This window comes from Podarcis vaucheri, assembly GCF_965113315.1.
Source record: "Podarcis vaucheri genome assembly, chromosome: 14".
Lineage (NCBI taxonomy): Eukaryota > Metazoa > Chordata > Lepidosauria > Squamata > Lacertidae > Podarcis > Podarcis vaucheri.
This window is the reverse complement of record NC_138752.1, coordinates 18,700,146-18,724,070: the sequence shown is the minus strand read 5'-3', so window position 1 is coordinate 18,724,070 and position 23,925 is coordinate 18,700,146. Positions and strand designations below refer to the sequence as shown.

The window sequence follows — 23,925 nt, the reverse complement described above, 5'->3', positions numbered from 1 at the left end:
GTGGTTTGAATCCCCATGACCAGGTGAGCTCCCATTGTTCGGTCCCTGCTCCTGCCAACCTAGCAGTTTGAAAGCATGTCAAAGTGCAAGTAGATAAATAGGTACCGCTCCGGCGGGAAGGTAAACGGTGTTTCCGCATGCTGTTCTGGTTTGCCAGAAGCTGCTTAGTCATGCTGGCCACATGACCCGGAAGCTGTACGCTGGCTCCCTCAGCCAATAAAGCGAGATGAGCACCGCAACCCCAGAGTCGGTCACAACTGGACCTAATGGTCAGGGGTCCCTTTACCTTTACCTATATCTAAAAGACTATAGGAAGAATCTAAAAGAAACTAAAAGAATCTAAAAGAAGGGTTAGGAAGAAGAAGAAGAGTTTGGATTTGATATCCCGCTTTATCACTACCCGAAGGAGTCTCAAAGCGGCTAACAATCTCCTTTCCCTTCCTCCCCCACAACAAACACTCTGTGAGGTGAGTGGGGCTGAGAGACTTCAAAGAAGTGTGACTGGCCCAAGGTCACCCTGCAGCTCTTGTCACATTAAACAGATATGAAAGAGCATAAAAGGTTAGTATATAAAAGACTACAACTATCAGTGCAGAGAGCACTCTGATGTGAGTGTTCATTCAATCTAGTTTGTGGCACAGGTCATCATCTGACAAATTTTGAATGCTGCTGTGCAGAATCTGGCAGCATTGTACGTTGTAGCAGGATTGGTATCTGACAGCAGCAGGGAGGTAGAAAATAAAGTTGTCCTGTGCACCCGGGGTACTTATGGAGTAGTGGGGAGATGAGGCTAATATGAATGTCTCCATAGTATAGGCACTGGAGAAGCACATGCTCTATTGTTTCCATTTGACCAGAGTCACAGGGGCATTGTCTCTCCGAGTAAGCAATCTTCCTGTATCGACCTACAATGACAGCCGAGGGGAGGGCATGACATCATGCCGGGGTAAAAGCCCTCCAGAGCTTAGGGACTTTGAGTTTAGCTACATATGCCATGGGGGAGGCAGAGCACCTGGTGGATTCACTGGCAATTAAAGTTCGGGTCCGGGCTTAATCCAATTGGTGCTCTGTGTCTGCTACATGTTGTTCAATGAGTCCATCTATCTCAGTATTACCTGCACTGACTGGCAGAGGCTCTCCAGGGTTTCAGGCTGGATTCTCTCCCCAGCCCTACCAAGAGCCAGTGTGGTGTAGTGGTTAAGAGCGGTGGACTTGTAATCTGGTGAACCGGGTTCGCTTCCCCGCTCTTCCACATGCAGCTGCTGGGTGACCTTGGGCCAGTCACAGTTCTTTGAAGTCTCTCAGCCCCACTCACCTCACAGAGTGTTTGTTGTGGGGAAGGAAGGGGAAGGAGAATGTTAGCCGTTTTGAGACTACCTAGGGTAGTGATAAAGTGGGATATCAAATCCAAACTCTTCTTCTACCAGGAGATTGAACCTTGGACTGTCTGTATGCAGAACATGTGCTCTCTCACTGAACTACGGCTCTTTCTGAGTCATCGAGTGGCCATCAAGTAAGCATCCTTCTGAAAGCAGATAGTCTAATGCTCGAGGCCCGTGCTTTCATTCTGGTTTTCTCTTATCTGTTAGTACCAGGTTCTGAAGGCCACTGGCTATTGCTGTTTTCATGTTACATTTTAGCTTCATTGGATTTCTGGGTTATAAACTCATTTGGTTATCTGCCATAAGGAAAGCCAGTGTAGTAATTTAAAAATAAATAAATGTGCATGAATGATCCAGGAAGAGTTCTACAGTGGAACCTTGGTTGTCAAACAGCTTGGCTCCTGAACAAATTGGCTCCCAAATGTTGCAAACCCAGATGTGTTCCGGTTTGCAAACGTTTTCTGAAAGCCGAACGTCCGACGCAGCTTCTAATTGAGTGCAAGAAGCTCCTGCACCCAATCAGAAGACAAGCCTTGGTTTTCGAATGGTTCTGGGAGTCGAATGGACTCCCGGAACGGATTAAGTTCGACAACCAATGTACCACTGTATTTATCTTTGACATAATCAAGAGGGTATAGGATGAAAGTTGCCTTCTAATAATAATATAAATAGTCCACCTGTCCAGCCATGCACAGCTATACTCACCTCTATCCAGAAGTCTGTTTCGAAATCTTCTCTCATTCGTTGCTCTGGATATACAACTTCCTTCCTTAAATCTCATCTCTTCACCAGCTCCCTGTCCATTCTGAGATCATTGCAAAACTCCTTATCCTGACCTTTAATACTCCCCTCCCTGTTTTATCTCTGGTCCCATATCATGATATATCTCTGCTCAGCAGGAAATGCAGCCCCACTACCCCTGATCTACATGATGCCACCTCTGAAAAGGCTCTCCCCTTAATCACTACCCATCCCATTCCTCTATCACATAGGTAGAATCTGCTACCTCACTATGGCTACTAACTTTAGGTGGCTTCAACTATAACTGAGAAAAAACAGCCATTCATAAGAACTTACATGTTTCATCTCCCATTGACTCAGATAACTTTGTGGCAGGGTTACCTCCATTCATCAACATGATCTCTGTGGACGCTATCAGTTGTGCTGATATATTCCTTTCCCTTATATTAATCTGTAATTGGCAGACAGGGTTTTTGTTGTTAATGATTATGCCTTCTTTCTTATTGACCACACAATTATGAAAACTCAATAAAAACTTTATTAAGTGTGACAGGTTATCTTTCAGAAAGGAGAGGTCAGCTGATAGGGTGAAAGTTTTATTTGTCAAGACGAGGGGCTCCAGGTATTTCTTTTCTTCATCTCTGGCCATTGGCTATGTTGGCTGGGGCTGATGACAGTTGGAGTCCAACAACATCTAGAGAGCCACAAATTCCCCACTCCAAAGCTCTAAGAAGAAGAGTTTGGATTTGATATCCCGCTTTATCACTACCCGAAGGAGTCTCAAAGCAGCTAACATTCTCCTTTCCCTTCCTCCCCCACAACAAACACTCTGTGAGGTGAGTGGGGCTGAGAGACTTCAAAGAAGTGTGACTAGCCCAAGGTCACCCAGCAGCTGCATGTGGAGGAGCGGGGAATCGAACCAGGTTCCCCAGATTACGAATCTACCGCTCTTAACCACTATACCACACTGGCTCTCTAAGGAAGAAACTGTACCAGTATTTCTAATTTGGTAAACAATTATCAAAAATCAGCATAAAAGATAGATACTTATAAATTGCCTTTGCATCCCAGGAGCGCAGAACTGCATAGCTGACCCCACCCCACCCCATTTTGCCCTCACAACAATCCTTTAGGCTGATAGCTAGTGATTGCTCCAAGATCACCCAGGAGCTCCATAGCTGAGTGAAAATTTTAAGCCAGATCTTCCCAGCCTTAGTCCACAAGTCTAACTGCTACATGTGTATTGGGGTGATTTAAAAAATAAATAAACTAGTGACTTGTTTTTAGAAAATGCAACTCTAAAAGGTTTAAAGGTTCAATTTCCAGTAATGAAACTCCCATTTCATGTGTTGCTGGACTTATGACCCACTACGTTCAATGGGACTGTCAGTCTCACGCAAGTGTTGAAAGCCAGTGTTATAAGAAAAAACTGCTCCTTTTCCCTTATGAGGTATCCAGGAGCCTGTATAGTCCTTAAGTGGGTTCCCTATTGGTAGGAGAAAATATCAGAGGCCAACCAGAGTATATTGAGAAGCAAAGCAGCTAGTAAGCCTGATCTTTATTGCAATAGAAAAGAACTGTTGCAACAGAGTCCCCACTCCCCACACACAGGAGGGAGGAAAGAATCCAGAAAGAATGGTGCACAAGCCCATATATAGACTTTTGAAATTGCCCTTCTGTAGCTCAAGACCACCTGCAAAACATCATACATACATCACAGAAGGAGGCAGCCTACAGCAGAAATCCTGTCTGCCAGGATACCTGATAATGGTCACTGATTGCTTTACCTGGGCAGCCTAGCCATTCTTTTGTGATGGTAAATACTTTAGTTCCTGAATTCAGGTCACAGGCTCGCCCTATTAATACACAAATACACCCTTTACAACAGGATTTGCAAGCAAAAGACAATGTGAAGGCTTTCCCCATTTTCCTCCCTTACTGCAGAGGAATATTTGAGGTCACTGGGAGAGTCAAAATGGCTCCAGGATGGTTCTCCTGTACTATTTCAGACACGTGGTTTATATACTTATGTATGTGTTTGCCTCGTACATTTCTGAACATTTAATTTATGTTTGAGACCTTAGAATTCTTCTAACACCAGTGTGGCATAGTGGTTGGAGTGTTGAACTAGGACCTAGGTGACCAGGGTTCAAATGCCCACTCGGCCATGAAGCTCACCTGGGTGAGCTTAGGCAAATATCTCACCCTCAGCCTAGCCTACCTCACAGGGATGTTGTTGAGGATAAAAATGGCAAAGAGAAGTAGAAGTATGTAAGCTACCTTGAGCTCCTTAGAAGAAAGGTGGGATATAAATCAAATAAATAATTTGTTACAATTAGCATGCAGCCTTGCTTGGGTGGAAAATAACCTAGCTCTATCCGAACAAGCAGTTCGAATCCTCGCGGCGGGGTGCGCTCCCGTCGTTCAGTCCCAGCGCCTGCCAACCTAGCAGTTCGAAAGCACCCCCGGGTGCAAGTAGATAAATAGGTACCGCTTACCAGCGGGAAGGTAAACGGCGTTCCGTGTGCTGCGCTGGCTCGCCAGATGCAGCTTTGTCACGCTGGCCACGTGACCCGGAAGTGTCTTCGGACAGCGCTGGCCCCCGGCCAATAGATGTGAGATGGGCGCACAAACCCGAGTCTGTCAAGACTGGCCCGTTCGGGCAGGGGTACCTTTACCTTTACCTTTATCCGAACAAGCAATCATTTCCTTATAAGTGAGCCTATATTGACATCTAGTGGTAAAAAAGAGAAAGAAACAGTAAGGCTTATTATCTCAAGGCTTCTTTGCCTGACAAACTTGTATCGGTTTCATAACCGTCTTAACAGTTCTGGCATTGCTGTTCCCCCGAGATTCCTGGAAATTGATGAGAGATTAGTGAACTGACTGGCCAGGACCAAGAAATCGGTTTCACAATAGGAAACACCATCATTTAACTTTAAAACAAAAACAAAACAAAAAACATATTCAGGACGATGATTATTATTATTATTATTTTACTAAGAGAAGGGAGAGGGACCCAAAAAGTGGAAGATTGTAGAAGACAGGAAGAGATGAATATGCACTATTCAAAAATTAAAATTTGCTATTATGTTGTAGGTTCAGGTTATAGGCGAGTCTCTGGTCCAAACAGACAGAAAACTACTGCATCCAGTCCATCAAAGCTTATCCTACAATGCAACCCCTCCCAGAATTACAATACTAAGCACACTTGTCTAAACGTAAGTCCAATGGAACTCGGTGGGGCTTTCTCCTGAGTAAACATTTTACAAGATTGCACTGTAATCTGCCAAGGTGGTGCAAGACCCTGTTTGTCCATTGCATACAGCTCTGAAGATTACAGCACTTTATCTTGGCTTTACTGCCTTATAGGCTAACAGAGATGCTCCTTTGAATACCAGTAATTGTGTGTTCTGTTTAACAAACTATCACTGTCCTTATTAGGTCAAGGTTCCTTTCCAAGAGCTTATTATTAACAGACTCTGCTATTACTCCCCAACCACCAGTCACCTCCTTTCCCCTCCAATACATTTAAATTCAAAATAACTCCGCCCACAGTCCAATCTGTGCCTCCCAATTGCCAGCCAATGGGAGCTCGCGTCCCAGAGCTACTAGCCAATGAAAGTGAAGCAGGAAGCTGGCCTGGGGAAGAAAAACCAAAGAAATATAATGGCTAGAACAGGCTAGAGGCAAAACATAGCTAAGCAAACCGACGACCCAGTAATCTGGAGGGCCAACAACAGGGATAGAAAATTATACAGATCTTCAGTGAGGTTTGCTCCTAGGTAAGCGTGCAACTGGTACAGGCAAAAACCCCTGGACACTTCCGGCCTAAGAACTGATTTTCCATAGAGAGAAGTCCAGAGCGGCAGGATTACTTTTTAGCCGGAAGTTCAGCCTCCACGTCTTCCTAGATGAAGGGGAGAGGGAACCCGCTCTTCCGCCACTCAAGCAGTTAGCCAATCAGAAGAAGCCCAGCGCTGATTTGTAAAAGGAACAGGAATCCGAAGGAGCTCGCGAGAGCGGGGCGGAGCCTAGGAAGCCACCCGGGCCAATGGCGAGGGCGGCTGCGAGGCGCCTTGAAGCCAATCAGAAGAGCGGAGAGGGGAGCGCGCCAGCAGTTCGACTGAGGGATGCGCGCAGGAGATAATGGCGGCGGCGACATAAGAAACGGGGGGGCCTGTTTTTATTCTGAAGCTCTGGTGCGGTTGACCCCGAGGGGGCTTAGAGAAGCTAGTGGGGCCCTTTTAAGACTTGAAAATAGCAGTTAACCGAGTGCTCCCTTAGTATTAAGCTGTTACTCTTATCAAGAGCCCCCTTTTAGGGAGGGTTGGGGGGAGAAGGTGGCAGTGAGGGGCGTGAGAGGAATTCGCTGGGGAGGTTTGTTAATGCAGGGGGTGGGGGAGGGGCAATAGGACTTAAATCTTAAGGGAAACGTATTTTTGGCGTCCCAGGCAGAATAGAAAATTCAGTTTGTTTGCAAGCCTGGCCCTAAGAATGCTTGCTTGGAAGCAAGTTCCCCCAGTTGCCTCTTCAGTGGGGCTAATCTTTCTTAAGGAAGTGTATCCAGGAGCAGCCTTGGGATGCTAAGGCAAGGAGGCTGAGCTGGGTTTGTCCTTAGATTGCCGGCTGGTTTATGTAATCTGCATTTTCGTGAGCGCCGCCCTGGACTGACGGACCGCAGGCACCATACCAAAAAAAAGAGCACTTTCTGTAGCGTCATGACTTGCTCCTACAATGTGGTTTTCCTGTTGGACACTGCCAGTTCTGAGCGGAAGATTCACCTTCACCTGGGCACCTTGAGGATCTTGAACTACTTGGGCTGCAAGTTTGGCCTAGCTAAAATCCGGTGGGGCTTCAAGTTCTTTGACTCCTCAGGCGCCCGGGGCAGAACTTCGCGAGTGGGCAATTTCCGTGAGCTTGGATCCCGCAGTTGGGAAGAATTCGAGGAGGAGCTGGATGCAAAGTTTGGAAACCAGGACTGCAACCCAAAGTCATCTGGCTCGGTACCCCGAGCCACACTCACTCAGAACATACTGAAAGAATCGTTACTTGACTATCAGTGGGACCGGCCTGAAATTGCTTCGCCATCCAAACCAGTGTTGAGGAACCAGAAAAGCAAGTTAACTGTGACCCTGAACAAACCTCCAGGGAGTTATATTCCTTCTGAGGGCTTCGTGAATGCTATTTTCCTCTTCTCTCCTTGCCCTCATTCCCAGAGGGAGCTGCTGCAATTTGTTTCTGGAAGTCCCACTCATTTCTCTGATGAACTGCTTGCTTCATGTGATCTGACAGAAAAGTTCATCCCTAAGAGAATCCGGGAAATGATGGCTAGCCAGAAAATCTCATTGTATTGGGTGGACACTGCTGACTGGATCAAGGTAATATGAGAGAATTAATCATTATGGATGCTGCATCACAAATGATTACTGTAGTGGTTGGGAGTTACTCGTGCGTAATCCTGCTCCGTTTGAGCATCGGATTGCCTGGTTAAACCCTCCGGACTACGCAGCCCATATTAGCGTGGCTGCCCTTAGTCACTTGTAGAATCTGTCTGTGGGCGTTTCTTAAAGCGTTGCCAACATAAGAGTTGTTTGACCCCCAATCGTTTCCGCCTCTCACTGCGCGGGAGTCTCCTGCGCAGGGTGGGCGTGGGCAGCGGGGTGCTTGGGCTCTCCTCGCTAACTTCCAACGAAGAGTCCTGGAGCCCCTGCACCTCCCTGTCCCGTTGCTCTCCTGGATCCCTGGTGTTACACTCATTCTCTTCCCCTTCCTCCCGGCTGAGTCTCCCTCTGGCGCTTGGACCTTCCCCTGCAGAATCAGAGACCCTCTCCTTCTCCCATGCCTCTGATGGCAGTTCCCTGACAATTACCCTGCCATCTTATGTGGCATGTTGCTAGTTGTGTTTGTTTCCCTCTCTTCCCCAAAGAAGCACATGGTGTCAAATGCTGGGCTTGCCATTTTATCCTCCCCCAAACTTGTTAATGTAGGTTAGGCAGAGAGAGAGATTGGTGGTGCCATGGTGATGTTGTGGGCTTTATGCCTCAATTACTATTTGAACCCAGATCTCACTGGTCAGGGTCCAATACTGTCTTCTACAACCCATTACGCTCCTCTGGTTTTCACAGATAGTGACACTGCAAGGGTATGTTTGTATAAGTGTGCAGTCCACATTATGAGATGTGCATAGAACTTCTGTGCATGTGGACTACCTGTTCTCTTCAACAGAGATGACAGCACTTAGCTACATACACAAATACGCATGCACAGTGTTACCTCCTGCTGAACCTCAGACCCATTAGGGTGTGTAGGGAAGCAGGTGGTCTTTCAGATGCTTCCCCTGATTGCCTGGAGGTTACTTTTTAGAAGCCTGCTTTTAGTATATATGCCTTGGTTCTTTGCTAAAAACAAAAACAAACCACCAAACATTCAACCAGCACTGAACAGTTGTTTTCATAGCAATATTTAATAACAAAAAATGCATAATTGAAATCTCTCAGACCATAATATTTCTTTTCCCTCTGCTTGTAGGCAGAATACATTGTATCATTAGCCTTTGGTCATCCTACTAATATCACTAACCTGAGCCATTCTGTTGCCTTGTTTCAGCTTCTTGGAACGTCAGACCACATTGGCTACTGGATGTTGGTTGAAATGATGCGCTTATTGGGGGGCAACATCTTGCCATCTGAGACTTTAATTCAGTGTTTGAGTCACCAATGTACAGGGGCTACCCCTGACTTTCCTATGGAGCCTGTGTCCTCCGGGCAACCATTCACACCATGGACTACAACCCTGCCTTTTGATTCAACTTTGAACTGCCTGTTTACCTCGCCTTCTTCATTGCAAGCATCCTTCCCTCATGTAGAAGGAGTGTTGTACCTCAAATCTGATGGTAATGAAAGTCTGTTTTGGCAATCACTCGTAGCCGAGTACGATTGTCTTCCATAAACACGGTTTTAACAGTGAGGCCGTAAGTGACGGTGGAGGCCAATTCTGGATCCACACGTCCTTCCACAGTGGGTAGATAGGTTTCCGGGCGGGTGTTGATCATGGTGAGGGTTTGCCAAACGTGCCTTCCTGTTAGCATGTTTTTCCCTTTCGTCCTGAGTTTGAGCGTCTTCAAAGCCCATAACACCTTTGGTAAAGGCTGTTCTCCAGTTGGAGTGCTCACAGGCCTGTGTTTCCCAGTTGTTGACCACCAGCATGACACTTTCCATTTTTAAGTTCAGAATAGAGTAGTTGCTTTGGAAGACGATAAAAATCAATAATGATGGTAATGAAAGTAATGCCTGGTTATAGCCAGCAAGTACTTCTTTTCCCTTTTCTGTACAGCTCAAGTGCTGTGAAAAGGATACATTATTCTAGCGCTGGGTAACTTGTGGTCCTCCAGAAGTTGTTGGATTCCAGCTTGCAACAGCTCCAACCAGCATGACAAGTGGCCAGAGATGAACTGTAGGATCTCCACCCCTGCTTTATTCTTTTAAGTAGTTGTACAGTTGTACCTCGGGTTACATACGCTTCAGGTTACAGACTCTGCTAACCCAGAAATAGTACCTTGGGTTAAGAACTTTGCTTCAGGATGAGAACAGAAATCGTGCTCCGGTGGCGCAGCAGCAACGGGAGGCCCCATTAGCTAAAGTGATGCTTCAGGTTAAGAACAGTTTCAGGTTAAGAACAGACCTCCAGAACGAATTAAGTACTTAACCCGAGGTACCGCTGTACTTTCAAACAGACCAATTAAATCGTTTCCTAGTTGCAGATGTTTATAAATTCTTCAGCAAACAATTAGGGTAACAATGAAGTTGTACTCTGGAAAGCTGCTGTCTTGAGTTTTAACTTAAATGTGAGATTGTTAATCTTTTAGCTAAAACATGTAGTTTGTTGCTGAGAGCATCCTTATAAGAAGACGGAGAGACAGCAAATGTAATACCTGCATTAGTATTATTTTTGAAAGGGGCCTGGTGTGTTAAACGAACATCTGTCTCAACTAAACTTGTAAGAAGCTATTCCTAGGTATAAGGCTCAGTTCTGTGCTTCTCAACCTAGTAAATAAAGTGTAAATCTCTTTATTTTTTCCATAGTCGCTGAGTTCTCAGTTAATCAATAATTTATTTCCTGCTTTAATTTACTATTTCTTTTCCATTTTAAAAGCTCTTAAATCTTAACACTTGTGTTTTCCCCTAAACAGGAGTTGAAGAGGCACAAAGCTGTAGTGTGGTCTTGGAGCCTCTAACTCTAAGCCAGAGGCACCTCAAAAGTCCAGTCAATATTACTCTGAAATGCACTATGACTAGCTGGAATGCAGTGCATGCTGGGAGCTTTCACACACAGAGCTGGATACTGCGAAGCACATTGTCAGGACTGTCAGTCCAAGAGACTTCATTGTTTCAGCAGTTTGTAAAATCCCTCCAAGCACAAGGGCTACACATGGTAAGGATTGTGTCTGTTCAAAATAGCAACTCTCATTTAGCTGTGAAGAGCTAACTAGTTTTCAATATTTATTAGTCACATTTATGACTCATTCTACTTGTTGAGTGTTCAGTAGTACATGTATCACTTTTTCCAGGGGATATCTTATATTAGCCAGGGTTGCACCTTGCAAAACCTCAGATATAGAGCTGAATCAGATATTTTGGCACCATTCTCTAGTCCAGGGGATACCATACTGTGGTCTGTGAACTGCTAGTGGTCCAATACCTTCATTCAGGTAGTCTGGTGTATCTATAAAAATACATTTACATATCCTACAGCATCTAGCACAGAGTGCATTACCCTTTCCACAACAGGCAGAAAAGTCATTAAATGATTTACCAAGATTCTGAGCAGTTTTCAAGTGGTCCATGTTTTCTGGTCTATGCACTACACACAAGGGTTGCCCTGAATACTGAATAGTGTTTCCTTTCTGAGCAAAGGTAGAGCTGCTATATGATATATATTTTTTTCTTCCTTACCTTTTTAAAAGGTTGCTGAAGTGTCTCCATCCGGGGCCTATTGTCCCTGTACTGGGATTTTCTCTCCCACCTCAAATAGCACTGCAGTTCTTTCTTTACTCTGTGCTGAGAGAGCACCAGAAGTTGAGAGAGCCTTCCTTCAAACAGCTCTAGAAGAGAATCTTTCAAAAGAGGAGTCTAGCCTTCCAGAAATCGTGAGCAGCGTGGTAAATCAAGTTGGTGATCTGGCAAGTTCTGGTACGTTTACATGCTTGCTTGCTTGCTTGCTTGCTTAGAACTTTCCAGCGAACCTCACCCATATTGTTTCATCGGTGGAGGAATCTTCAGGCCTCTTATTTTGTTTTATTTATTTAGAAGATTTGTAGCCTACTTTTCAATCAACTGGTTTACAATGGATTATAACCACACATAACAGACACACAACTTTTCACCCCTGAATTCTCTTTGGTTGGAGCCAAGGCACACTTTCATTCAGCTGTTCAGTTGGAGCTAAGTGATTTCCAGGAGAGTGTGGGTGGGGAGAGAGCAAGCTCCCTACAGCTGCTCCTTCTCTGGTCAGTGGATGGGGCCAGAGTGGATGGGGCCCTTGCCGTGATATTCTTCCTGGGTGAAAGGGGATACAGTTTCCCAATGGCCCTTGGTTCCATCATTCCAACAGAAATCAACCAGAGTTGCTTCCCTTCAGTTCTCCACTACCAGTGCCCTACTTGAATTGAGAAACATAACCCACCTTCTCTTGCAGCTGCACATTGCAGGGGAAGGTTGGTAACGAGGAGAAAGGCATCTTTAATCAGAACTTCTCATTGAGAAACCCCAGATAAGCACCCAAGAAACTCCAGTGTTCGCTGGAATATAGCTTTAAAGCCACTGATCTAAAACAACGATGCCCTGCCTGTTTGAGAGCCAGTGTGGTGTAGTGGTTAAGAGCGGTAGTCACGTAATCTGGGAAACCGGGTTCGTGTCTCCGCTCCTCCACATGCAGCTGCTGGGTGACCTTGGGCCAGTCACACTTCTGTGAAGCCTCTCAGCCCCACTCACCTCACAGAGTGTTTGTTGTGGGGGAGGAAGGGAAAGGAGAATGTTAGCCGCTTTGAGACTCCTGAAGGGGAGTGAAAGGCGGGATATCAAATCCAAACTCTTCTTCTTCTTCTAAAGCAGTTTAGTGAGCAAAATGTATGGATGAGTCTATGCTATAGACTCATCCATATTGTTGGAAAGTAGAATTGTATGCAGATGACTTGGAAAATGAGGTATTTTGAACTCTGGGGGATTACCGTATTTTTTGCACCATAACACTCACTTTTTTCCTCCTAGAAAATAAGGGGAAATGTCTGTGCGTGTTATGGAGCGAATGCCTGCAGGTGGCGGGGGGATCTGCTGCAGTCGTGAGCAGAGGATCCATGGTTCCCCTTCCTTCCCTCTTCCGTGGTTACAAAGCATGGATCCACATGGATCCTCAGGATTTTTGCATTGGGCTACTCCAAACTCACTGTCAGATCACATGTCTGTGGCCACAGCATGAACCACAAAAATCATATATCCACTATTTCGTTTAGAATATTTTTTTTCCTTGTTTTCCTCCTCTAAAAACTACGTGCGTGTTATGGTCTGGTGCGTGTTATAGAGCGAAAAATACGGTAATTTCTTAGTAAATGATATAAAATACCACCTTGAAGTATTGTTTTTAAAGAAAAGTATGGTATAAGAAATAGTTAAAATAACTAAATAAACATGCATAACATTTGCAGCAACTTCATTCCTAACTGTGGGATAGCTTGTGGCCGTTATAATTCTTGGATGCTTTTATTCTGTCTTTGCAGACCCAGCAGAAACTCTGATTCCAGAGTGGGCACAGCAGGAGCTGTCCTGCACCCACCCCTGGAGTCCTGCCATGATTGAAGGCTGGTACTCTTTCTCAAACCTCTGTGGAGCAAGTTCTCACTTGATGGAATCATTCAGGTGATTCTTTTTTGCTTTGCCTTCAAAGCCAGTTTAATTTCGGGAAGAGCAGATCTGTGATGTGGAGGATTCTATAATCAGCCTTGCAAAATATACAGTTGTACCTTGGAAGCTGAATGGAATCCATTCCAAAAGTCTGTTCGACTTCCAAAACGTTTGGCTTCCAAGGCGCAGCTTCCAATTGGCTGCAGGAAGCACTGCTGGATGTTCAGCTTCCAAAAGAACGTTCACAAACCAGAACACTCACTTCCGGGTTTGCGGTGTTCGGGAGCCAAAACGTTCAACTGCTACGGCGTTTGTCAACCAACGTACGACTGTATTTGTATTGGCTATGCCTTATCAGTTTTTTTTTCTTCTCCACATGGTATTTCCATGTTATTTCCATGGTATTTCCATGTTAAATAAATGCAAAATTAGAATTATATAATCCTAAGCATCTATTAAAGCCTGGGCGATGGGCAACATGAAGGCTACTTAGTGAGGATCAAAACACATAGACTATTCTCTGTGTTACAGTTGTTATAGCTTGTCTTATTGGTTTTGAAATGAATGCCTAGTTTTGAGTGGTGAAATAGACATACTCAGTAAACAGTCCCTTTACTGCCTGGTTAGATGGGTGAGGGTACAGATATTGAGGGAGGTTCTGGTGACCACTTCTTCAGACTAAGGGAGGGTTCTTATGAGAAATGGTCCCATCCCATTCTTGCCTTGGGTTATGGCATCAAGATGGCAGGGAGTTGGAGTGGGGGGAAAACATAAGGCTTTTATTGTGCTTGCTTCCTGGCAAAAGCTCTTCAAAGTTCCCCAGAGGCACTTGGCTGATAAGAATGGAGCTTGGGTACCTGGGTACGGGTGTCCGGTTAATTTTTTCTAAGTCTAACATGAGCTTAATAAATGGCAATGCAGCAGTTTAGACTGAATGAGCAAGCATTCCGTGAAGGTGGTCCCAACCTCGTCGCAGAGATTGAGCTATGAAGTAATGAGCAAAAATAACATTTACTCAGTAATACAGACCAAATTTAAAATTGAATAAAAAAGATATGGTTTTCAGAGCTTCACATTTCAACATGAATGAATATGTCCTATTCGGACAAGAGTTTGGCCTCAGGTCTAGGATGACTAGGAAGACTTGCAGAGTTCAGCGGAGCTGGTTAGACATGCTACATATTGCAAGCTTTCAACTGTAGTGGAAAGGAAAATCTTTGCTTTTGCTGTCAAAATAAGATTTATAAACAGAAGCAATCTTTCCCTACACAGGTTGCTGCAGGCAGGGTCTTCTGCTGAGGAAAAGGAGGCTCCAAAGCATGAAAGGGAACTTACCCACTGTCTGTCTGAATTTTACCAGAAGAAAGCCTCTGGCATCTCTGCTACATCCCAACAGCGGGATCACAGGAAGAGACGTATGCACATTCCACTGTCACTTGTCTACCCTCTTCCATTCTTCAAGATAGCTGCCTCTCTTGTGCTTTAATAAACACCCTGCTTCTACTTTCATTTTTTAAAAAGCTACTTTATATGCATGTGGTATTCTTTTCTTCTGTTGGATGTGGTTCACTATGATTTCTCTAACTCCAAGTTATGCCTATGTCTATTGATTTGAACAGGCGGAGTTCCTCGGACTCCTGTTAGGCAAAAAATGAAGACCATGCCTCGCTCCCTTCAAATGCTAAACGCTGCAAGGCTGAATGTAAAGGCTCAAAAGTTCCAGCCAGATGGAGAGCTGCCAGTCAGTGAGAATGTTTCCCAAAAGTTATTACCGAGAAAATCGAATGATAAAGTGGAAGAAAGGGGGGAAGCAAAGAAAACCAAGATAGGTATGTACAAGATGAAGTCCTCTGCCCATCCTGTGTTTTGGAGAGTGCAAGAGAGAGGCTTTGTAGGAGAAGCAATGGGTTTTTGCAATGGCTTCGGAAGTAGAGGGGGAAGGAAAATGTTTAGGATATTCTAGCTATAAGAGCATGAGTAGAAGGCACTGTGCTAAATGTAGTAGAATTGTGGAGTATTTCTTGCTACTGTTGGCACCAGTATGGGGCCTAGTGCAACCTGTGAGCCAAGGTATGAGAAATCTGCAATGGTAGAATTGCTTTTTTATTGCTCCCTCACTGGAAAAAGCATTTATGAAAGAACATTCTTTCATGTGTGGTGGACCTGTAAAAGGGTAAAAGAGTATTGGGAAATCATTTATAATGAATTGGAAAAAAATGTTTAAAAGCACCTTTCCAAAAAATCCTTTCCAAAAAAACCCAGAGTCATTTTTGTTGGGGATAATTCAGACTGAAATTCCCAAATGTCAAAAAATGTTTTGTTAGCCCCAAAATGGAAAACGAGCGAGGTCCCAACCAAAGAAGAATGGCAGCTTAAACTGATGGAATATGTGCAGCTTGCGGACCTAACATACAGAATAAGAGAACAAGAAGAACATGAATTTAGAAAAGATCGGAAAATGTTTATTGAGTATATGGGGGGAAATTGTGTACACTTGAAAACACTGGCAGCAATAAGAAATATTCAACAGTGTAAACAAGTTTTGATGGAAGTAATAATCGAATACTGAATGGTTTAGTTTATATAAAATCTGCAGGGATTTATGCTGTGTAAAATGAACCATGGAAAGAGAAGGGAAGTCACTTATATTTTAAGGTTGTATAAATGAATATTCCAAATTGTAAAACAGAAACTTTAATAAATTTTTTTTTAAAAGGAAAAAGCATTTATGGTTGCCTACCTCGTGGGTAGTCAACACAGTGTCCTCCCGCTGTGGTCATACTTGAATTCCCTTAGCCCCAGCCAGCATGGCCCAGTGGTTGGGGTAATGGAAGTTGAAGTCCCGTCTACACCCGGAGGACTACCCAGAGGGCTACCCCTGGCCATTCCTTTCTTTTACCTACTAAAGATATGTGTTTCAAATAATCCTTTAGCACTATTCCTTAAGTGTTTGATTGCATGAACTGTTCATGGCAAGTTCTTGATTCCCCCCTCCCACTTTGGTTTTCCTATGTGTGCATTTGTTTTGTAGGCTTCACGACTGCGGAGGAGATGCTTTCTTTTATATCTACAAACTACCAGAAGGCGGTGACAAGCGGAGAGAATTTGTTTGCGTATGCCCAGGAGACGGTGGCAGCTGTTAATGCGTTGCAGAAATCAAATGAGGTAGGGTAGCTAGACATGCCTGCTTTTCCATTTAAATATAAACATATAGGAAGGTGTTTGGGGGTAGGAAGAATGTACAACAGGTTCTTAAAACAGGAGGCGATTTCATGCCATTTTAGAGTTGGAATGGAAATGGAAGAAAATGCTGGATATTCAGGCAGCAGCACCAATGAGGCCTTTCTTTACAGATCTCTGTCTGCTTGCAATGAGCACAACTTTGTGGGACACAGATGTCTTTTGCTGTAAAACATACCATCCATTGACCTCTTTTGGCAACATGCTTTGGGAAAATTTCGCTGGGTTTTTTTTCTTTTTTGCCAGTTTGCATTCCTCCCTCCAGCCCCTCTAATAATCAAAACAAGGATTCTGTTTTTGCACAAACCAAGATACTTCATCACAAAAAGGAGGTCCCTTTCAGCTCAGTCCTAGATTATTCAGAGCAGAGTTTTGGAACCTGTTGCTGGACTACAACTCACATCAGCACCAACCAGTATGGCTTGTGGTTGGGGGTGATGGGATCTGTGATCCGCCGACATCTGCAGGTTCAAAGGTTCCCCACCCTAATCCAGAGCAATAAATTGCAGGAATTGTGCTCCAAGCACAGTAGCAACATTCCCAGTGTTGGGATATATTTCCTGGTGAGAATCAGTGTGTTTGCTAAGGTCAAATTAGATGGCATGTTACATGCATGGTTGTGCTTAATGTCTCATCTGGTTTGGTGCTAAATCTTGCCGGCAGTGGCAAATACACATTTTTGTGTTGTACATGCCCTTTTCTTACTAAATCAGTTAAAAACCTTTAATCCTTGAACCTAGTTGTTTGTCCATTGCTATTTGAGTTTACATGCTGGGTGTAACTGCACTGAACCTAGGAAATACTTAAAAAAACTGAAGTTGGTAGGAAGCCTGATGGTAAAGATCCAGTGTTAACATTTTATATCCTAACACAAAAACCCCTAGAAGTCTTAACCCTGTTGCTCCTGAATGTCTCCTTGACACTGATCATTCTGTCCGCTCAAATATTTCATTTTGCCCTTGCAATTAAACAGTTCAGCTATTATTTCATTGCATTGCTTCTAAAGTTGCTGTCTGTCCTCGGAGCGTTACATGCTTTCTGATTTTAAATCTACAGGCAGCTGGTGTGGATACAATCCGAAGCAATCTCCTGAAAACCAGCAAAGCCCTCCGTCAGCAGCTTGGCAACGATCCTGATAAGGAAATCAAAGTCAGAGAGTACGAGACGCTATTACTTTCCCAGATAGGTTGTTCTGATAATTGTGGAATAGATTGCTGTAGTGCTGAAGAGATTGCCTTACCAAATTCTCTTGTGCAGTAGTGGAGGAATTCACTAGTGAACGCTACAAAAATAACAATTGCCCTTTGTTTTAATTTTCAAGGATATCTTTGTGTAGTGGTGTGTATCTAGATAATATGCTGAATGTGTAAACAACCTTGCAAAATCACTTTATGTTAATCTGTTTTACAATGTTTGTATACTGCTTTTGATAGGCAGATATCACCCTTGCACTAACAAACCAGAATGCCAGTCAATATCCATGGTATCTTAGCAATAACGTGTGGCTCCTTGCTCAGCTTTTTGGAAGATGGTGGCAGCAAGGAAGGCACTGGGTGGAAACATTTGTAGCTCTTCCTGCTGCTAATGTCGCTACTACTCTCAGCAGGTGATATAAAATTGGCAGCACGGCATACCTTCTCTTCCATTCATATTTCCCTCTCCCTCTCTTTAACAGGTGTCAGCTTCAGGTCTATCTGCGCCTTGAAATGTGCCTGCAGTGCCCTTCTTTGCAAAATAGCACAGATGAGATGGAACAGCTTGTGGAAGAGGTAGATGAACAAGCCTTGCCTCTGGGTTCCAGAAGTTGAAAACAGCAATTCTCAGCCAGCATGTGAAATCTTCACATCTCAATTGCTGTTGAGCAGCAACTATGGTCTTGGTGACCCGGCCAGCATATAATGTGGAACCAAACAATAACTTAGCACAAATGAACAAACATGCTACTTCCTGGTGTGAAGATCACTGCCGTTGCACTCTTCCCCTGGTCTTGCTACTGATGGACTATGCAGGGCTAAGCTATTGTTTGTCTCAGGGTTAATGTCCAAACCCGGGTTTGTGGTTTATCTCATTCCAGACAAGTCACAAGCTTGTAACCAAAGTTTGTTCTTAGTGTACCACTCCTTGTTTGTCTGCTAGGTTTGAGATGCACTGCTAATTTAAACATTGACGTAACCACGCCAATCAATTAAACATGTCAGTTGACATGTTTAATCGGAAAAAAGTCATTGTTAACATTTGTTAAAGACTTTTTTGCATGAAAAAGAAAATGAATTACCGGTAATTAAATTTGGATTTGAGGAATGAAGATAAGGTTTGTTTTTTAGAAAGTGGCTTTGTTGGGTGTTATATTGGAGTAGATGAAGTGAATATTGTTTATATATAGCTGACAGACGAAATCCCCTACCTTCTGATTTATTTCTTTTCCTTTATTTCTCTCTTTCTCTTTCTTTATTCCTTTCTCCCCTTCCCTCGCCATTTCTCTTTATGTTTTTTATTGTAAGATTAAAGTCTTAGTTTGGATAAAAAGGGGAAAAAATGATACTAAGTTTTCTATTTTTCTCCATAAGCCTCGATAAAATGTATTCAAACAAACATTGACTTAACCCTGGATTGCACGGGTCTAGGAAAGGAGCACAGCAGCCCTAGTGTTCACCCCAGGAACCTGCATGTTTGCTCATGTGCGCTTAGGTCGAGGTTTGGCTTTATGTTATATCTGAACAAAGGTCAATGAGGCCATAGTGGAAACAGTAGAACTTCACATTTGTCTGTTCATGCTAAATCATGCTTTGGCCTGGCATTACATGTGAACTGGCCTGCTATCATTAACCCTTGACCAATTTTTTGCCGCTCAACTTGCTTGCAGATGACAGAGATGCTGCGGATTTTGTGTTTGACTGAAGACCCAGGATACCTTGCCAGGTTTTTGGAAGAAGTTGTAGAAACGTAAGTGCTCTTGTGTGCTGGCTAATTTTATTCATTCATTTACAAAATGATGAGTGGAGCAGGGAAGGCTGAACAAATTCTGTTATGCAGAGGACTTGAGAGCTGCATGACTATTAATGCAGAACGTGAGCTAAAGAGCTGGTTATCTGAATTGCCAGTATTTTATATTTACCATTCTTTTCCCCCCTTTTTTATAATTATTTTTATTCATTTTTCCATTATACAAATCATTTTCATAAATTTCAACTTTTTGACTTCCATCAGCTTCTCTGTCAATCATCCATATTTAAGTTTTTGTTACGCATTCCCTAAATTTAACATTGCCTTTTTGTATACCCCTCCTAACCTGTTTTCCTTTTTTTACAATACTCCTCTAACTTTCACAGAGCTTCTTTAAATCTCACTAGCGTTGTTTGTTCATCACATATACTTTCCAGATATTCTGTGAATTTTCCCCAGTCCTCAGTGAACTTGTGCTCTCGTTGATATCTAATCTTCCCAGTTAGTTTGTCCAGTTCTGCATAGTCCATAAGTTTCATTCTCCATTCTTCCACAGTTGGTAAATCCTCCTGCTTCCATTTTTGGGCCATTAATATTCTTGCCGCTGTTACAGCATATTGGAAAAGTTTACAGTCCCTTCTATTTATCTCTCTTCCTGTTATTCCTAGAAGAAAAGCTTCTGGTTTCTTTACAAATGTATATCTCAACATCTTCCTCAATTCATTATAAATCATCTCCCAGAAACCCTTCACTTTCTTACACCCCACCACATATGATAAAATGACCCTTCTTTTTCTTTACATTTCCAACACTTATTACATGTTTTAAACATTTTTGCTAATTTAACCGGTGTAATATACCATCTATATAGCATTTTCATAACATTTTCCTTTAACGTAATACATGCTGTAAATTTTATATTTTCTTTACATTTTTTTTCCCAATCTTCCAATTGTATATTATATCCAAATTCTCTGGCCCAATGTATCATAACCGATTTGACTTCCTCATCCATCGTATGCCATTCCAACAGTATTTTGTACATTTTTGACAGTATCTTATAATCATTATTTATTATTTCAGTTTGGAATTTCGATTCTTTTTCTAAATATCCACTCTCTTTAAGATCTTTTTTAAACATTTCATTTACTTGGAAATAATGCAACCAGCCAAACACGTATTCTTTTACTTGTTAATATGGTTTCATTTTCCATTTTCCTCCTTCTTTAATTATCAGTTCTCTATATGTAACCCAACTCCCTCTCATATTAATTTTCTTTATACGCATAACCTCTAATGGTGACAGCCAGTGTGGAACTTTTGGTTCTAATAGATTTCTATACCTATCCCATATTTCTATTAAAGATCTCCTGAAGATATGGTTCTCAAATCCTTTGACTTTTCTTCTTTTCTAACCATAAATACGCATGCCATCGAAATCTGTTATCAAATCCTTCTAAATCTAGCAATTTTGTATTTTTAAATTTTATCCATTCTTTTAACCAACAGAGACACGATGCTTCGTAATATAATTTCAAGTCTGGCAGGGCAAAGCCTCCTCTTTCCTTCGCATCTGTTAATAACTTGAATTTTATTCTCGGCTTTTTGCCCTGCCATATATGCCTTGAAATTACTCTTTGCCATTCTTTAAAGATTGTTGTCCCTTTAATTATTGGAATCATTTGGAATAAAAATAACATCTTTGGAAGCACACTCATTTTAATCGTTGAAATTCTACCCCAAAAGGAAAAGTTCATCCTTCCCCACACCTCCAGATATATTTACCATTCTTAGGCTCATTGCAGCCTTCCTGAACCAGAATTAAAACAAAATTGACTGTATTTCAACTTATCACTATTTAAATAGTTGGGGATGTTTCAAATTAAGTCTAGGGTGTTTTTTTCTTCTCTAGCTGCTACAAATTTATTTGGGGTTGCATCCAACGTTAGTCTTACTCAGAGTGGGTCCACTGAAATTAAGAGACAAGACCAACTTAGGTCCATGAATTTCACCGAGTTTAATCTAAAGAACACTTTGGTTTCTTTTGGTTGATGTTTGTTTGTTTAAAGTTTCCAAATATAGACCAGAGTACTTGGGTAGTACTGTTGCTTGATGGAGTGTAGTAAATTTATTTATTCACTTGTGAGCATACTTAAGGTAAAGGTAAAGGGACCGCTGACCTTTAGGTCCAGTCGTGGCCGACTCTGGGGTTGTGGCGCTCATCTCGCTTTATTGGCCAAGGGAGCCGGTGTACCGCTTCCAGGTCATGTGGCCAGCATGACTAAGCCGCTTCTGGCGAACCAGAGCAGCGCATGGAAACGCTGTTTACCTTCCCACCGGAGCGGTACCTATTTATCTACTTGCACTTTGACGTGCTTTCGAACTGCTAGGTTGGTAGGAACAGGAACCGAGCAACGGGAGCTCACCCCATCGCGGGGATTCAAACTGCCAACCTTCTGATTGGCAAGTCCTAGGCTCTGTGGTTTAACCGACAGCGCCACCCGTGTCCCTTTGTAAGCATACTTATATACCATCAATTCATTAGAGATATCAGAACAGTGTGTAACAAATCTGTAGGTGGTATATTGCTTTATTTCACTGGTTAAGATTTCTACCCATCAATTTCAATTGGCCCTACTTTTGAGCAAACATACAGAAGATCTCAGGTGACACAATGGGTCAGTGATTCTGGCTCTTAGCCAGAAGGTTGGTGGTTCAAGCCCACCCAGGGGGTTGGACTTGATGACCCTCCGGGTCCCTTCCAACTATGGTTCTATGATTCTAAGATTGCACTGTGAATCCACTGAAGACACAACAAGACTTTTGGTTGCTCAGCTGGATACCTGGTTGTGTGAAAACTTTCTGGCTGGGCTAAATCGTCAAATGAAGGAAACATAACTCAGTTGGGAAAGAGGGATAATTGGGCTAGTAGTGAGTGAACATGCCTTCTGATTGATTTATTTTTATGGCAGATTTGTATGCTTTCCATTATTGCCACAACCACCCCTCTTCTTCAACTGAAACCATAGGCATACTCTTAAAAGCAAGAGCTTGCAAGTTTAATAATAAAGTCAGGTGCAGAATCAGGTAACAATATCTCACAAAGGTTAGAGTCCGTGGTAAGTAGCATGTCTGATGCGTGCTTGTGTTACGATGTCTCTGTAGGTATCTGGAATTTATGCCAAAGACCCTTGGGGATTTGTACTACAGTCTGGGGACACAGATTCCCCCAAAGCTGGCCTCTGTCCTGCCAGCAGACTTCTTCAGTGACGATTCCCTCAGTCAGGAGAGCCAAACCCCATCTCTGCCTGCTTCTGCATCCTCAGTTCCTGTTTCCAGAACAGCTTCCTTAAGTACCGATGCAGAACAACTGGAAGAACTACGCACCAGATCTGCCAAGAAAAGGTGACTGCAAGGCGTAAATGGCATTGAATTAAAATTAGACTGGGTTGCAATTTCTTTCCTTCCTTCTGAAGTTTATCAAAGGATATTGCAAACATTTCAAAGGTGTGTCCATGTGGGCTTCCTGTTGGTGTTAGATTACCTTGAGGGCAGCATGGGAGAATGTCACTTTGTGTTGAAAACAATGAACCTTATTTCAAGGTGACTGCATGAAAAGCCCCTACTTTTTTTTAAAAAAATTGTTGAAATGTAATTGTGCGCCTTGCTCAAGATTTTACTTTGTACTTCTAGAAAGAACACGCTGGCCAGACACCGGAGTGTAACAGAAGCATCGCAGAACTTGCGCCAAATAGAGATTCCTCAAGTACCCAGAAACCGTACTAGGAAGGTAAGGTTTCCTCCCCCCCCCCCCCCCCCGCAATACCTTTCTGGAAAACCAGAAAATGCATGTAGCAGCTGTAAAACTCCTGTGTCTCTATGCCTGTTTGAATAGTCTTTCTGATGTTAAAACACCTTTATATGGAAAGCTGTTACACTGATTTAGTTTTCACTGGAACAAAGGGAAGTCCTTTTCCAAATAAATGGATTTCAGTTTCCGGCATTATTTTTTCCAAATTACCTATAAATAGATGTAATTCTGAAATCATTCTAATACTATATTCTAATAATTCAGGACAGCTCTCATGTGTGCCTTGATGTGAAATCAGTGCCATCTGTACAGAAAGTGGCAGTGCAAGGTAAACTTCTTCTTCCTTCCTTATTAGAGAACTAGATGGTAGGGCTGTGATCTGATTCAGATTAATCCCTTGGAGGGATTTTGGGGCTTGTCAAGAGGTGAAGCAAGAGGTCTTTATAAAGTGGCATTTATCCACCTACTAGTGGACCTATTAGTTTGCAATTTGGCGAGTTTCTTCCCCAGGGGCATCTCTCCTGTCCTCAATTTTCAGACCAATTGCCCACAATACACTAGGAGAAATTCAATAATTCCTTTTTTTTTTATCCATCCCAAAACTGTAACCACTGCAGCTAACTTTCTCAAATTTGGCACAGTGCTTGGTTTATTTAAAGAATATCCATATATATGTTTTAAAAGCTTTGTCCAGGCTTATGAGGATGGAAATAATTTTATATTTACCAAACTTTTCTCTTTTGATCCTACAATAAGTGCCATGAAATGTGCATTTATTGCCAGAGTCCCTAGTGTCTATCGATAGTAATCCAGAATGTATCACTGAATTCAGGTTGTGCATTGTGGAGAGAAGCAATTCATATCTCCACTGCGTTCAACAGGATACATGATTCAGTTCAGCAGCAATGCA

General features: G+C 42.9%; 1 protein-coding gene across 2 annotated transcripts in view; it reads left to right on the top strand.

Annotated features, from left to right (window-relative positions):
* The first annotated feature begins 542 nt into the window (after window positions 1-542).
* The window catches only part of TICRR (TOPBP1 interacting checkpoint and replication regulator), a 31,783-nt gene continuing 8,400 nt past the window's right edge, over window positions 543-23,925 (top strand). The window contains exons 1-14 of one of the 2 annotated variants that reach the window (XM_082198230.1): window positions 543-561; window positions 8,733-9,018; window positions 10,315-10,556; window positions 11,089-11,314; window positions 12,898-13,036; window positions 14,294-14,436; window positions 14,641-14,850; window positions 16,053-16,186; window positions 17,318-17,418; window positions 17,937-18,030; window positions 19,125-19,204; window positions 22,370-22,609; window positions 22,898-22,994; window positions 23,280-23,343. In XM_082198230.1, the coding sequence (XP_082054356.1) occupies window positions 8,766-9,018; window positions 10,315-10,556; window positions 11,089-11,314; window positions 12,898-13,036; window positions 14,294-14,436; window positions 14,641-14,850; window positions 16,053-16,186; window positions 17,318-17,418; window positions 17,937-18,030; window positions 19,125-19,204; window positions 22,370-22,609; window positions 22,898-22,994; window positions 23,280-23,343 (2,023 nt within the window). In that variant the 5' untranslated portion in view covers window positions 543-561; window positions 8,733-8,765. Of the gene's footprint in view, window positions 562-5,423; window positions 7,505-8,732; window positions 9,019-10,314; window positions 10,557-11,088; window positions 11,315-12,897; window positions 13,037-14,293; window positions 14,437-14,640; window positions 14,851-16,052; window positions 16,187-17,317; window positions 17,419-17,936; window positions 18,031-19,124; window positions 19,205-22,369; window positions 22,610-22,897; window positions 22,995-23,279; window positions 23,344-23,925 lie in introns of those variants that run through there. The other variant, XM_082198229.1, reaches the window with a different exon arrangement.